The 14,478-nt window shown below is 26.4% G+C and overlaps 1 protein-coding gene and 1 long non-coding RNA gene across 3 annotated transcripts in view; one reads left to right on the top strand and one right to left on the bottom strand.

Moving 5' to 3' along the window:
* Positions 1 to 14,478, bottom strand: part of LOC126302186 (uncharacterized) — a 40,476-nt gene that overhangs the window by 10,528 nt on the left and 15,470 nt on the right. The window contains exon 2 of one of the 2 annotated variants that reach the window (XR_007553101.1): positions 5,087 to 5,281. The exons of the other annotated variant lie outside the window; for it this stretch is intronic. This is a non-coding gene — a long non-coding RNA (uncharacterized LOC126302186). Of the gene's footprint in view, positions 1 to 5,086; positions 5,282 to 14,478 lie in introns of those variants that run through there. 2 annotated transcript variants of the gene reach the window in all.
* Positions 10,584 to 12,302, top strand: LOC126302177 (NADH-ubiquinone oxidoreductase chain 5-like). Its single transcript, XM_049991727.1, has one exon. The coding sequence runs from the start codon at positions 11,351 to 11,353 to the stop codon at positions 11,699 to 11,701; it is 351 nt and encodes a 116-aa protein (XP_049847684.1). The 5' UTR covers positions 10,584 to 11,350; the 3' UTR covers positions 11,702 to 12,302.

Here is a 14,478-nt window from a genome sequence, read left to right as displayed (position 1 = left end):
TATTTTCTAATAAAAGGTCAAACCTTTATTTGTAGAGCTTAAATCTACTGCACTAATCTGCCATATTAGAATCTAGAGATTAATGGTAATTCTGAGTAACTATGTTCTGCAGGAGGGTTATTTTGTAGTCATTCTGTTGATCTTCTTATGTTAGCTCTAAATATAATTGCTCGGTTTGTAATCATTCTTTCTCATATAATTACAATGAATATAATGATTCCTACAATAGAAATTGTAGACCCAATTCTTGATACTACGTTTCATGATGTATATGCGTCTGGGTAGTCAGAGTATCGTCGAGGTATTCCTGCTAATCCTAGGAAGTGTTGAGGAAAGAATGTTAAATTTACTCCAATGAATATAATTGTAAATTGGATTTTTAATCATGTATTATTTATAGTTAATCCTGTAAATAGTGGATATCATTGAATGACACCTCCTATAATTGCAAATACTGCTCCTATAGATAATACATAATGAAAGTGGGCTACTACATAATATGTATCATGTAATACAATATCAAGTGATGAATTTGCTAATACTAATCCTGTTAATCCACCAATTGTAAATAGGAAAATAAATCCTAGAGCTCATAATAATGGTGGATTGAACTTGAATTTAGTTCCATATAATGTAGCTAATCATCTAAATACCTTAATTCCTGTAGGTACAGCAATAATTATTGTTGCTGATGTAAAATATGCTCGTGTGTCAACATCCATTCCTACTGTAAATATATGATGTGCTCATACAATAAATCCTATTAGTCCAATTGATAGTATAGCATAAATTATACCTAATGTTCCAAATGATTCAATTTTTCCTCTTTCTTGACATACAATATGTGAAATAATTCCGAACCCCGGTAGAATTAAAATATAAACTTCTGGGTGTCCAAAGAATCAAAATAGATGTTGATATAGAATTGGGTCACCCCCTCCTGCAGGGTCAAAGAATGATGTATTTAAATTTCGATCTGTTAATAATATAGTAATAGCTCCTGCTAAAACTGGAAGTGAAAGAAGGAGAAGTAATGCTGTAATAGCTACAGATCATACAAATAAAGGTGTTTGATCTAAAGTTATACTTTCTGATCGTATATTAATTGCTGTTGTAATGAAATTCACTGCACCAAGAATAGATGATACACCTGCTAAGTGCAGTGAAAAAATAGCTAGATCTACAGATGCACCCCCGTGTGCAATAGCTCCTGCTAGAGGAGGGTAAACTGTTCATCCTGTACCAGCACCATTATCTACTATAGAAGATGTAAGAAGAAGGGTTAGTGAAGGTGGTAGTAATCAAAAACTTATATTATTTATTCGTGGAAATGCTATATCTGGTGCACCAATTATTAGTGGAACAAGTCAATTACCAAATCCACCAATTATAATAGGTATTACTATAAAGAAAATTATTACGAATGCGTGAGCTGTAATAATAACATTATAAATCTGGTCATCCCCAATTAGAGATCCGGGTTGGCCAAGTTCAGCACGAATAAGTATTCTTATTGATGTTCCTACTATTCCTGCTCATGCTCCAAATATGAAGTATAAAGTACCAATGTCCTTATGGTTTGTTGAGAATAATCATTTTTGCGGTAAGATGGCTGAATTTTAGGTGGTAGACTGTAAATCTACTTATGAGATGTTTTCTCTCTTATCATATTTAGGTCTTATATTCATTATGATTCTAGACTGCAATTCTAGAGGTGTAAAATTTTACTAAGGCCTAAAAGATTATTCTTTTAATTATAACTTTGAAGGTTATTAGTTTGATTAACTTAAGTCCTTAGTATAATGAAATTAAGGTTGATGTTGAAATCAATCCTATTGTTGAAATTATTACTGTTATAGGAAGAATGATTCTTGATTTTTGGGACTTTATGTTTATAGATCACGAATTTTCTGTGTATGATATAATTAGAGCTGAGAATCTAATACGTATATAGTAGTAGAGTGTAATTGTAGTTAATACAACTATAATAGTTATAATAGTTGTTATATTGTTTTCTATTAATGATTGTATTACATTCATTTTGGTAAGAATCCAAGGAATGGTGGTAGTCCACCTAAAGATAATAAAGATAAGAATATTATGAATTTAATTTCGGTTTTTATATTTCTGGCTGAATAAATTTGATTTATGAAAAATAAATTTATTTGCTTAAATAATAAAACTATAATTAATCTTAATAGTGAGTAAATAATGAAGTATAGTTCTCAGATGTTTTCTCTGACTGTTAATGATCTAATTATTCAACCTAGATGTCTGATTGATGAATATGCTAAAAGTTGTCGTAAGGATGTTTGATTTAAACCTCCTATTGCCCCAATAATAATTCTTAAGATAATAATTGTTCAAATAAAAGTTCTTAATTGAATACAATAAGATAAGACCATTATTGGGGCGATTTTTTGTCATGTTATTAATGTTAAACAATTATTTCATCTTGATGCTCCTATAACTTCTGGAAATCAGAAATGGAAAGGTGCAGCTCCAATCTTTAATAATAGTCTAGATCTAATTATTATTGATGGGATAAATTCTGTTTCCCATCCCATGGGATATTTTATTTGAATCAGCAAAATTGAAAATAATAATATTGTCGAAGCTATTGCTTGGACAATAAAATATTTAATTGATGATTCATTTATTATTATATTTTTATTTCTTGTTAGGAGCGGAATAAATGAAAGTAAGTTGATCTCAAGTCCTATTCAAACCCCAAATCAGGAATTTGATGAAATGGACAGGATCGTTCCTATCATTAATGTTGATAGGAAGAGAAGTTTTGTAGAGTTGTTGGTCATTAAAAAGGAGAGGATTGATACCTCTATAAATGGGGTATGAACCCATTAGCTTGTTTAGCTTACCTTTTTACATTAAGGTGTATGATGCACGTTAGTTTTTGATACTAAAGGAGGTAGTTTAATTGTATCTTATGTAATTTTAATGAAGGTAATTTTATTTACTTTATTTACCCTATCAAGGTAACCCTTTAATCAGGCACTTCATTTATTTAATATATAAATCGAAAGTTTTTTTTTGAAATTCTTTTATGTATTATTTTGTTTAATTAGGATTAATTTATCCTGCTCATTTTATTTTTATATATATATATATATATATAATAAATAATTTATATTAATATATTACATTTAATTGAAATTAAAGTATTATAAGTTCATCTTACCATTATCAATTGATTATTTTAATGCAATTATTTACCTAGGATTATAGCTACTTATGTTTTTAGCTTAAAATAGGTTATTATAATATAATATATATAATAATATGTAATTTAATATTTAATATTATTATAATTGGATATAATAAATAAAATTATTAATTTAAATATAAAATATTATAAATAATATAAATAATTATATTAATTATAATAATATAATTATGTAAATTATCTATAATTAGATTATTTAACTAATATATATGAAAGTTAACTTAATATAAAAAAAGAATTCATATTAATAACATATTATATTAAATTACATAATTGTATAAAATATATTTATTATATTATTTAATCTTTCTTTATTTATTAGTGAAAAGAAAGATTAAATAAGAAAGAATATAATACATTTATTGCTATACATGTTCCATATTAATCTTTAATTATATATAATAGAGAAGTTGTTGTAGTCATACATAGGGGCGTTTCTTTTTTTTTTGTTAATGTTTGTGGTTTTTTTCTTTTTTTTTCTTTAAATATTTGAATCTTTTATTTTTTCCTGAATTAATAGATTTAAAATTTTCTTATTTTTTATTTTTAAAAGTTTTATTCTTGCTTGTTTATTCACTTTTTCTTTGTATTATATGTAAGTTTTGTTAGACTAAATGTTCTTTTTGCAGTAATTTGATTTAATTATCAAGTGATTTTGGATTTAGCTATTGATTTAGTATCGGCATAATTCGTGCCAGCAGCCGTGGTTATACGATTGATACAAGTGAATATTATTGGTTAAAACAGTTGTTTATATTATTAGGGTTGAAATATAAATTTGTAAGGTGAAATGTTAAAATTTATTTGTGGCCCTTTTTATGAATCTGTGAAATTTAAATAATAAACTAGGATTAGATACCCTATTATTTTAAATGTTAATTATATTTACCAGGGTACTATTAGTTAAGGTCTTTAAAGCCAAAGAATTTTGCGGTATCTCATTCCATTCAGAGGAACCTACCCCATGATTGATAATACACGATTTACTCTACTTAATTTATTTGTTTGTATATCTCCGTTATCAGAGAATCTTTTTAGAGTTATAATTCTCAAGATTTATAATTATAAAATATTTCAGGTCAAGGTGCAGCTTATAGTTAAGAGGAGGTGGGTTACAATAGATTTTTGTTTATAACGGATTTGATAGTGAAATACTGTTAATGAAGGTGGATTTGATAGTAATTTAATTTATTTAATTTAACTGATATTGGCTCTGAGATGTGTACACATCGCCCGTCGCTCTCATTATTGATTATTCTATTTTATTTTAAAGTAGCTTCAATTTAGATGAGATAAGTCGTAACATAGTAGATGTACTGGAAAGTGTATCTAGGAAGAGTTTCAAGATATAACTTATTAGTAAAGTGTTTCATTTACACTGAAAATTTTTCTGTGCAAATCAGGATATCTTGATTATTTATTTTATTATATTTATTTTTTGTTTATTTAATTATTTAATATAAATAATTTTATTGTATTTTTGTCTTAGTATATTTTATAGAATTGATTTTTTAAATTATAGTTTATTGGTAATGTAAGTGTTTTATGAAATATTATTTTAAATTTTTTTAAGTAGATTTTATTTATTGTACCTTTTGTATCAGGGTTTATCAAAATTTTAGTATTTATTGTACTTGTCTCGATTTGGGTTGATTTATAAATAATTTATAGTTAATGTATCATAATTATTATTAAATTATTTATAGAAATGAGATGTTAATCGTTTCCCAAGATATCTAGTTTCTTAAGAAAAAATTTAATTTTTTAAAGTTATTTGTTTTTATTTAATTTTTTAAGTAAAAATATTAACTTATTTATTCTTTAAGGGATAAGCTTTGAAGTTAATAACCTATAATTTATTTTATAGAAATATAATAGTAAGCTTTAAACCAGCTATCTTTAAGATTACGTTTTAGTTCATTATTTTTTATTTTGATTTTATAAATATTTTAGGTTTTTTATTAAGATTATTAATTTAATTTTAAAATTTTTGTAATAATGATAGAATTAGTATATTTATTTGTATGAAATTTTTACCTTGTGAACTTATTATAAGGAACTAGGCAAAATTGATTTCCGCCTGTTTATCAAAAACATGTCCTCATGTTTATATTTTGAGGTCTGGCCTGCTCACTGAGCGTATTTTTAAAGAGCCGCGGTATTTTGACCGTGCAAAGGTAGCATAATCATTAGTCTCTTAATTAGTGGCTGGAATGAATGGCTTGACGAGAAATCAACTGTCTCTTAATAAATTTTTGAATTTAACTTTTGAGTCAAAAGGCTTAAATTCTTCTTTAGGACGAGAAGACCCTATAGAGCTTGACATTTTACTTTTATATAGTTTTTTGTTTGTCTTTCTATATTTAATGATGATGTTTTGTTGGGGTGACATGAAGAATAGATAAACTCTTCATTATTATATCATTTATTTATGTTTGTTATTTTGATCCATAATTTATGATCATAAGATTAAGTTACCTTAGGGATAACAGCGTAATTGTTTTTGAGAGCTCATATCGACAAAGAAGATTGCGACCTCGATGTTGGATTAAGAAAAATTTTGGGTGCAGGAGCCCAATGATTAGGTCTGTTCGACCTTTAAATTCTTACATGATCTGAGTTCAGACCGGCGTGAGCCAGGTCGGTTTCTATCCTAAGATTGTTAATCCATATTAGTACGAAAGGACCATATGGTTAAAATATTTTTTGTTATATTGATTAATATTAATTTATTTACTATTTTGACAGATTAATGTGTTGAATTTAGTATTCATTTATGTAGATTTTTTCTACAAATAGTATTGATACTTTATGATTTATTTATATTTATTTTGAATTTTCTTTTATTGGTTATTTGTGTTTTAATTAGTGTTGCCTTTTTAACTTTATTAGAGCGTAAGGTTTTAGGTTATATTCAGATTCGAAAGGGTCCAAATAAGGTAGGTTTTGTTGGAATTCCTCAGCCATTTAGAGATGCTATTAAGTTAATTTGTAAGGAGCAGCCAATTCCTATTATATCTAATTACCTACTTTATTATTTTTCCCCTGTTTTTAATTTAATGATTTCTTTAGCCGTTTGAGTAATTTTTCCTTATTTAACTTATATGTGTTCTTTTTCTTATGGATTTTTATTTTTTTTATGTTGTACTAGATTAGGTGTTTATACTGTTATAATTGCTGGTTGATCTTCTAATTCAAACTATTCATTATTAGGTTCTCTTCGTTCTGTTGCTCAAACAATTTCTTATGAAGTTAGTTTAGCTTTAATTTTATTGTCTTTAATTATTTTAATTGGTAGTTTTAATATGTTTGATTTTATAAACTATCAGCTTTATTGTTGATTTATTATTATTTCTTTTCCTTTAGCTTTAGCTTGTTTTGCTTCTTGCTTAGCTGAAACTAATCGTACTCCTTTTGATTTTGCTGAAGGGGAATCTGAGTTAGTTTCAGGATTTAATATTGAGTATGGTGCGGGTGGTTTTACTTTAATTTTTTTAGCTGAATATACTAGAATTGTCTTCATAAGAATGTTATTGGCTTTAATTTTTTTGGGCGGTGATTTTTATTCTTTTATATTTTTTATTAAGCTTGCTATTATATCTTTTGGTTTTATTTCGGTTCGTGGAACATTACCACGGTTCCGTTATGATAAATTAATGTACTTAGCTTGAAAAAGTTTTTTACCTTTATCTTTGAATTTTTTTATTTTCTTTGTAGGTTTAAAGATTTTATTTATCTCATTTGTTTAGTGAAATTTTTTGAGAAAAGTTAATAGAAGAGTTAAACTTCGAATTTTATGTTTTCAAAACATATGCTTTTCCTAAGCTAATTAACTTTATTCCTTAATTAATTTATCTTATGCGTTTGCGACATGGACATTAATTAAGAAATATGTGAAGTAAATAATTGTTAAGATTTGACCTGTTATAATATAAGGTTCTTCAACAGGTCGTTTACCAATTCACGTTAGTAAGCATACAAAAACTACTATAATTCAGAATAAAATTTGATTAATAGGGTAAAATTGAATGCCTCGGAATGGTGTTTTATTATAAAATGGTAAAATTATTAAGATTCTAATTGATAAAAATAATGCAATAACACCTCCTAACTTATTAGGGATAGATCGTAGAATTGCATATGCAAATAGGAAATATCATTCTGGTTGAATGTGAACTGGTGTTACTAATGGGTTGGCAGGTACAAAGTTATCTGGATCTCCTAATAGGTAAGGATTAATTAAACAATGTATAATTAATAATGATGTTATTATTACAAATGTAATAGAATCCTTAAAGGTAAAGTATGGATGGAATGGAATTTTTTCAATATCTCCATTTAGTCCAAGAGGATTATTAGATCCTGTTTGGTGAAGAAAAAATAAATGAATTGCTGCTATAGCAGCAATAATAAATGGTAATACAAAATGGAATGTGAAGAATCGATTTAATGTTGCATTATCAACAGCGAATCCTCCTCATACTCATTGGACTAAATCTGTTCCTAAGTATGGGATTGCTGATAATAAATTAGTAATTACTGTTGCACCTCAAAAAGATATTTGGCCTCAGGGTAAGACATATCCTATAAATGCAGTTGCTATAACTAAAAATAAAATCACTGTACCAATTATTCAGGTATGTATATATATATAAGATCCATAGTAAATTCCCCGTCCTACATGTAAGTAAATACAAATAAAAAATATAGATGCTCCATTTGCGTGTAAGGTTCGGATAATTCAACCATTATTTACGTCTCGGCAGATGTGTACTACACTACTGAATGCTATTTCAATATTTGATGTATAATGTATAGCTAAAAATAGTCCAGTTACGATTTGAATCACCAAACATAACCCTAATAGGGATCCAAAATTTCATCAAAATGAAATATTTGTTGGGGCAGGTAAGTCAATTAAAGAGTTATTAATAATTTTAATTAAAGGATGTCTTAATCGTAAGGGTTTATTCATTAGTAATTATCTTATTTTACGAATAGGTCCCTGATTAATATTGGTGATTTTAACAACTGCTAGTAGTGCTAAAAATAAATAAATTATTATTATTATTGTAATAATGAATGTTGGTCTATTATATAATTTTTCTAAAGATATTGTTATTTCTTGATAATTGATTGAATTATCAATATTTATAGTTTCGGTGTTTTTGAAAAAGTCTATAAATATAGATATATCTAGAATAATTAATATTAATATGATAAATACTCACATTATTAATGTAATAATTATAGTGATTGATTTAGGCTGAAATATTTCGTTTGATGCAATTCTTGTAATGTAAATAAATAATACTAGTATACCACCAAGAAATGTTAAAAATAAAATATATGATAATCAATATCTTTCTATTATTGTTCCTGTTATTAATCCAACTAGGAAGGTTTGAAGGATAATAAAAAGCATTATTGATATTGGGTGTCTTAATTTAATAAAATTAATATTTATTACATTTGATAATGATATAATTATTATTTTGATCATTTCAGGGGTTAGTTTATTTAAAATACCGGTTTTGGGGACCGATGATGGAAGCTTTTCCACCTCTGAAGTTTTAAAAGTGGGGGCTGGACTTATTTCCGGTTTACAAGACCGGCGTTTTTTTTAAACTATTAAAACTAATGTTTATATTCTCTATTTTTACTTCTTTATTGATTTATTTTGCTGGTGTTTATGTTTTTTCTTCTAAACGTAAACATTTATTAATGGTTCTTTTGAGATTAGAATATATTGTTCTTTCTTTATTTATGTTAGTTATTGTTTTTCTTATTGAGTTTGATTATGATTATTTTTTTCCTGTTATTTTTTTAGTTTTTTCTGTTTGTGAGGGTGCTTTAGGTCTTTCTATTTTAGTTTCAATAATTCGTTCTCATGGTAATGATTTTTTTAATTCTTTTGGTTTATCTTTATGTTAAAGTATTTATTTATAACTATTTTTTTGATCCCTCTTTGTTTATTAAATAATTGTTGATGGTTGGTTCATTCTTTAATGTTTCTGTCGGGTTTTGTTTTTATAATTTGTGTTTATTCATATGCTGATTTGAATATAATTAGATATTATTTTGGTATTGATTATTTTTCTTTTAGTTTAATTTTACTTAGTTTTTGGATTTGTTCTTTAATAATCACTGCTAGAGGTTCAGTTTATTTAAGTTCATATCATTCTAATTTTTTTGTTTGTATGGTTTTGATTTTAATAATTATGCTTTACTGTTCATTTGCTAGATTAAGTCTTCTTTCTTTTTATATTTTTTTTGAGGCTAGATTAGTTCCTACTTTACTTTTAATTTTGGGTTGGGGTTATCAACCTGAGCGTTTGCAGGCTGGTGTTTATTTAATTTTTTATACTTTGGTTGCTATATTACCTTTATTATTAGTTTTATTTAAGGTTTATGATTTTTCTAATACTTGATATTTTCCTTTATTGGTTGATTTTGGTTCTTATTATTTTATGTTTTATGTGTTTATAATTTTGGCTTTTTTAGTTAAGATACCTATGTTTTTGGTTCATTTATGACTTCCTAAGGCTCATGTAGAGGCCCCTATTTCAGGTAGAATAATTCTTGCTGGTGTTTTATTAAAGTTAGGTGGTTATGGTATTTTTCGTGTTATAAAGGTTATTTCTTATTTGGGTTTAAAGTTTAATTATTTTTGATTGTCTTTAGGTTTATCTGGGGGTGTTATTGTAAGATTTATTTGTTTACGTCAGGTTGATGTAAAGTCTTTAATTGCATATTCTTCTGTTGCTCATATAAGAATGGTTATTGGTGGATTGATGACTATGAATTGATGAGGTTGTGTAGGTTCTCTTTCTCTAATGGTTGGTCATGGTTTATGTTCTTCTGGTTTATTTTGTTTATCTAATATTATTTATGAACGTTTAGGTAGACGAAGATTATTAATTAACAAGGGTATAATTAATTTGATGCCAAGAATGGCTTTATGATGATTTCTTTTAAGATCATCAAATATGACTGCTCCTCCTTCTTTAAATTTGGTAGGTGAAATTAGATTATTAAATAGAATTATATCTTGATCTTCTTTTAGATTCTTTGCTTTGATTTTTTTATCTTTTTTTAGAGCTGTTTATACTTTGTATATATATTCTTATTCTCAGCATGGGAATTATTATTCTGGTGTTTATACTTGTTCTCTTGGTTATTTTCGTGAATATCATCTTTTACTTTTACATTGATTGCCTTTAAATATTCTCTGTTTAAAGGGTGAATATTTCTTTGTTTAGTTTGCTTAAGTATTTTAATTAAAAATATTGTTTTGTGGAATCAATGATATGAAGTTTTTCATCTTAGGCCGTGAATTTATTTTCTATTTGTTCTTTGAGTTTTTTTTCTTTGTTTATTTCGAGAACTATAATTTTTATTTTAGGTATTTATTATTTAATAATTGATTATAGAGTTTTTGTTGAGTGAGAGCTTTTCAATTTAAATGGTTCTATAGTTGTTATAACTTTAATTTTGGATTGAATATCTCTTATTTTTATATCTTTTGTTATATATATTTCTTCTTTGGTTATTTATTATAGAGAGGATTATATATCTGGTGAAAAGAATATAAATCGTTTTATTATTATTGTTTTAATATTTATTCTTTCTATAGGTTTTTTAATTATTAGTCCTAATTTAATTAGAATTTTATTAGGTTGAGATGGTTTAGGTTTAGTTTCTTATTGTTTAGTTATTTATTATCAAAATGTAAAATCTTATAGTGCTGGTATATTAACTGCACTTTCTAATCGTATTGGTGATGTTGCTATTTTAATTTCTATTGCATGAATGTTAAATTTTGGTGGTTGAAATTATATTTATTATTATGATTTTATTTCTAATTCTTTTGAAATAAAGCTCATTACTATATTAATTGTTTTAGCAGCTATAACTAAGAGAGCTCAGATTCCTTTCTCTTCATGACTTCCTGCTGCTATAGCAGCTCCTACTCCTTTTTCTGCTTTAGTTCATTCTTCTACTCTTGTTACTGCTGGTGTTTATTTATTAATTCGTTTTAGACCAATATTGGATACTTATAATTGTGGTTGATTTTTACTTTTAATTGGTTGTATAACTATATTTATGGCTGGATTGGGCGCTAATTTTGAGTTTGATTTAAAGAAGATTATTGCTCTTTCTACTTTAAGACAACTTGGTTTAATAATAAGAATTTTGGCTATAGGTTATCCAAAGCTTGCATTTTTTCATTTATTGGCTCATGCTTTATTTAAGGCATTATTATTTATATGTGCAGGTTCAATAATTCATAATTTGAAGGATTCTCAGGATATTCGTTTTATAGGATCAATTGTTAATTTCATACCTTTAACTTCAGTTTGTTTTAATGTTTCTAGTTTATCTTTGTGTGGAATACCTTTTTTAGCGGGATTTTATTCAAAGGATTTAATTCTTGAGTTGGTTTGTTTAAGATGAATTAATTGTTTAATTTTTTTTCTTTATTTTTTTTCTACTGGTTTAACTGCTTCTTATTCTTTTCGTTTGTTTTATTATTCAATATCTGGTGATAATAATTTTTATTCTAGATTTTCTTTTGATGATAAGGGTTATTATATTTCATTTGGAATAATTGGTCTATTGTTTGTTGCTGTTTTTGGTGGTAGTCTTTTATCTTGATTAATTTTTCCTATTCCTCATGTGATTGCTTTACCTTATTATTTAAAGTTTTTAACTATTACAGTTGTTATTTTAGGTGCTTATTTAGGTTATCTTATTTCTAATTTTGATTTTTCTCATAATTTATTTTCTTTAAGTATACTTTCTTTTGTTAGATTTGCTGGTTCTATATGATTTATACCTTTTCTTTCAACTAAGTTTATTAGATATATTCCTTTAAAAATAGGTTATTATTCATCTAAGTCATTTGATTATGGTTGAGGTGAATTACTTGGTGGTCAAGGTTTATATAGATTATTTATTTATTTAATTGGTTATATTCAAGGTTGATATGATTCTAATTTCAAGATTTATCTTTTAACTTTTATTTTTTGAATATTTATTTTGGTAATATTGTTTTTCGTTTACTTAAATAGCTTATAATTAGAGCGTGACACTGAAGATGTTAAGGAAGTATTTTTACTTTTAAGTATTTATAAATATATATATATTATTTTTACAGTGAAAATGTAATGTTTTATTTAAACTATATAAATTTTAGAAATGTTAACGGAGTTTAACCGCTAATATAAAAAGTTAGCAGCTTTCATATTGGCTTTACATTTCCTTAATTGGAACTATTATAGTTCAATTATATTATTAACAGTAATACGCCTCCTTTTGGCTTCAATTAATAAGAATAAGGGTAGTACATACCAATCTTCCAGGTCGAAACTGACTGCAATATTTCGCTTCTTATTCTATTTAAGGTTGATTGATAATATCAATACTTTTTGAATGCAACCCAAATGTTTTAGAATTAGTGCAATTTCTACATCAAAAATTAAAAAGATTACTGCGATTAGGAAGAATCGTATTGAGAATGGTATTCGTGCTGATCTTTTTGGATCAAACCCACATTCAAATGGTGATCTTTTTTCTCGATCATTAATTAATTTTTTTGATAGTGTTGTTGCCAGGATTATAACAATTATTGGAATAATAAATCTAATGAAAACTCTTGTTGATAGAATTAGAATAGTTTTTCTTGATTTATATCAAGCTTTCTGATTGGAAGTCAAATGTACTATTTATACTAGAAAAACAATTATCTACCTCATCAATAAATAGAGATATATAAGAATAATCATACTACGTCTACGAAGTGTCAGTATCATGCTGCTGCTTCAAATCCAAAGTGATGTCTTGGTGAAAACTGATTTATTGAGTGTCGAAGTAGACATGTTGATAAAAAGATTGTTCCAATAATTACGTGTAAACCATGGAATCCTGTTGCAACAAAGAATGTTGATCCATAAACTGCATCTGCAATGGTAAAAGGTGCTTCTCAATATTCATATGCTTGAAGTATTGTAAAGTATAGTCCTAATAACACTGTGAAGAACAATCCTTGTAGTGCTTGAGTATGATTAGATTCCATTAAACTATGATGTGCTCATGTTACTGTTACTCCTGATGCTAAAAGAATAGCTGTATTAAGTAATGGAATTTGTATAGGGTTAAAGGGTTGAATTCCTATTGGAGGTCATAGTATTCCTAGTTCAATTGTTGGTGCTAATCTTCTTCTAAAGAATGCTCAAAAAAAAGAAACGAAAAATAATACCTCTGATGCAATAAATAAAATTATTCCTCATCGTAATCTGGTGCACCAATTATTAGTGGAACAAGTCAATTACCAAATCCACCAATTATAATAGGTATTACTATAAAGAAAATTATTACGAATGCGTGAGCTGTAATAATAACATTATAAATCTGGTCATCCCCAATTAGAGATCCGGGTTGGCCAAGTTCAGCACGAATAAGTATTCTTATTGATGTTCCTACTATTCCTGCTCATGCTCCAAATATGAAGTATAAAGTACCAATGTCCTTATGGTTTGTTGAGAATTATCATTTTTGCGGTAAGATGGCTGAATTTTAGGTGGTAGACTGTAAATCTACTTATGAGATGTTTTCTCTCTTATCATATTTAGGTCTTATATTCAATTATGATTCTAGACTGCAATTCTAGAGGTGTAAAATTTTACTAAGGCCTAAAAGATTATTCTTTTAATTATAACTTTGAAGGTTATTAGTTTGATTAACTTAAGTCCTTAGTATAATGAAATTAAGGTTGATGTTGAAATCAATCCTATTGTTGAAATTATTACTGTTATAGGAAGAATGATTCTTGATTTTTGGGACTTTATCTTTATAGATCACGAATGTTCTGTGTATGATATAATTAGAGCTGAGAATCTAATACGTATATAGTAGTAGAGTGTAATTGTAGTTAATACAACTATAATAGTTATAATAGTTGTTATATTGTTTTCTATTAATGATTGTATTACAATTCATTTTGGTAAGAATCCAAGGAATGGTGGTAGTCCACCTAAAGATAATAAAGATAAGAATATTATGAATTTAATTTCGGTTTTTATAATTCTGGCTGAATAAATTTGATTTATGAAAAATAAATTTATTTGCTTAAATAATAAAACTATAATTAATCTTAATAGTGAGTAAATAATGAAGTATAGTTCTCAGATGTTTTCTCTGACTGTTAATGATATAATTATTCAACCTAGATG

The sequence above is a fragment of the Schistocerca gregaria genome, unplaced genomic scaffold (assembly GCF_023897955.1).
Source record: "Schistocerca gregaria isolate iqSchGreg1 unplaced genomic scaffold, iqSchGreg1.2 ptg000169l, whole genome shotgun sequence".
Taxonomy (NCBI): domain Eukaryota; kingdom Metazoa; phylum Arthropoda; class Insecta; order Orthoptera; family Acrididae; genus Schistocerca; species Schistocerca gregaria.
Note: the sequence above shows the minus strand (reverse complement) of the source record. Positions and strands in the feature narration are given on the sequence as shown.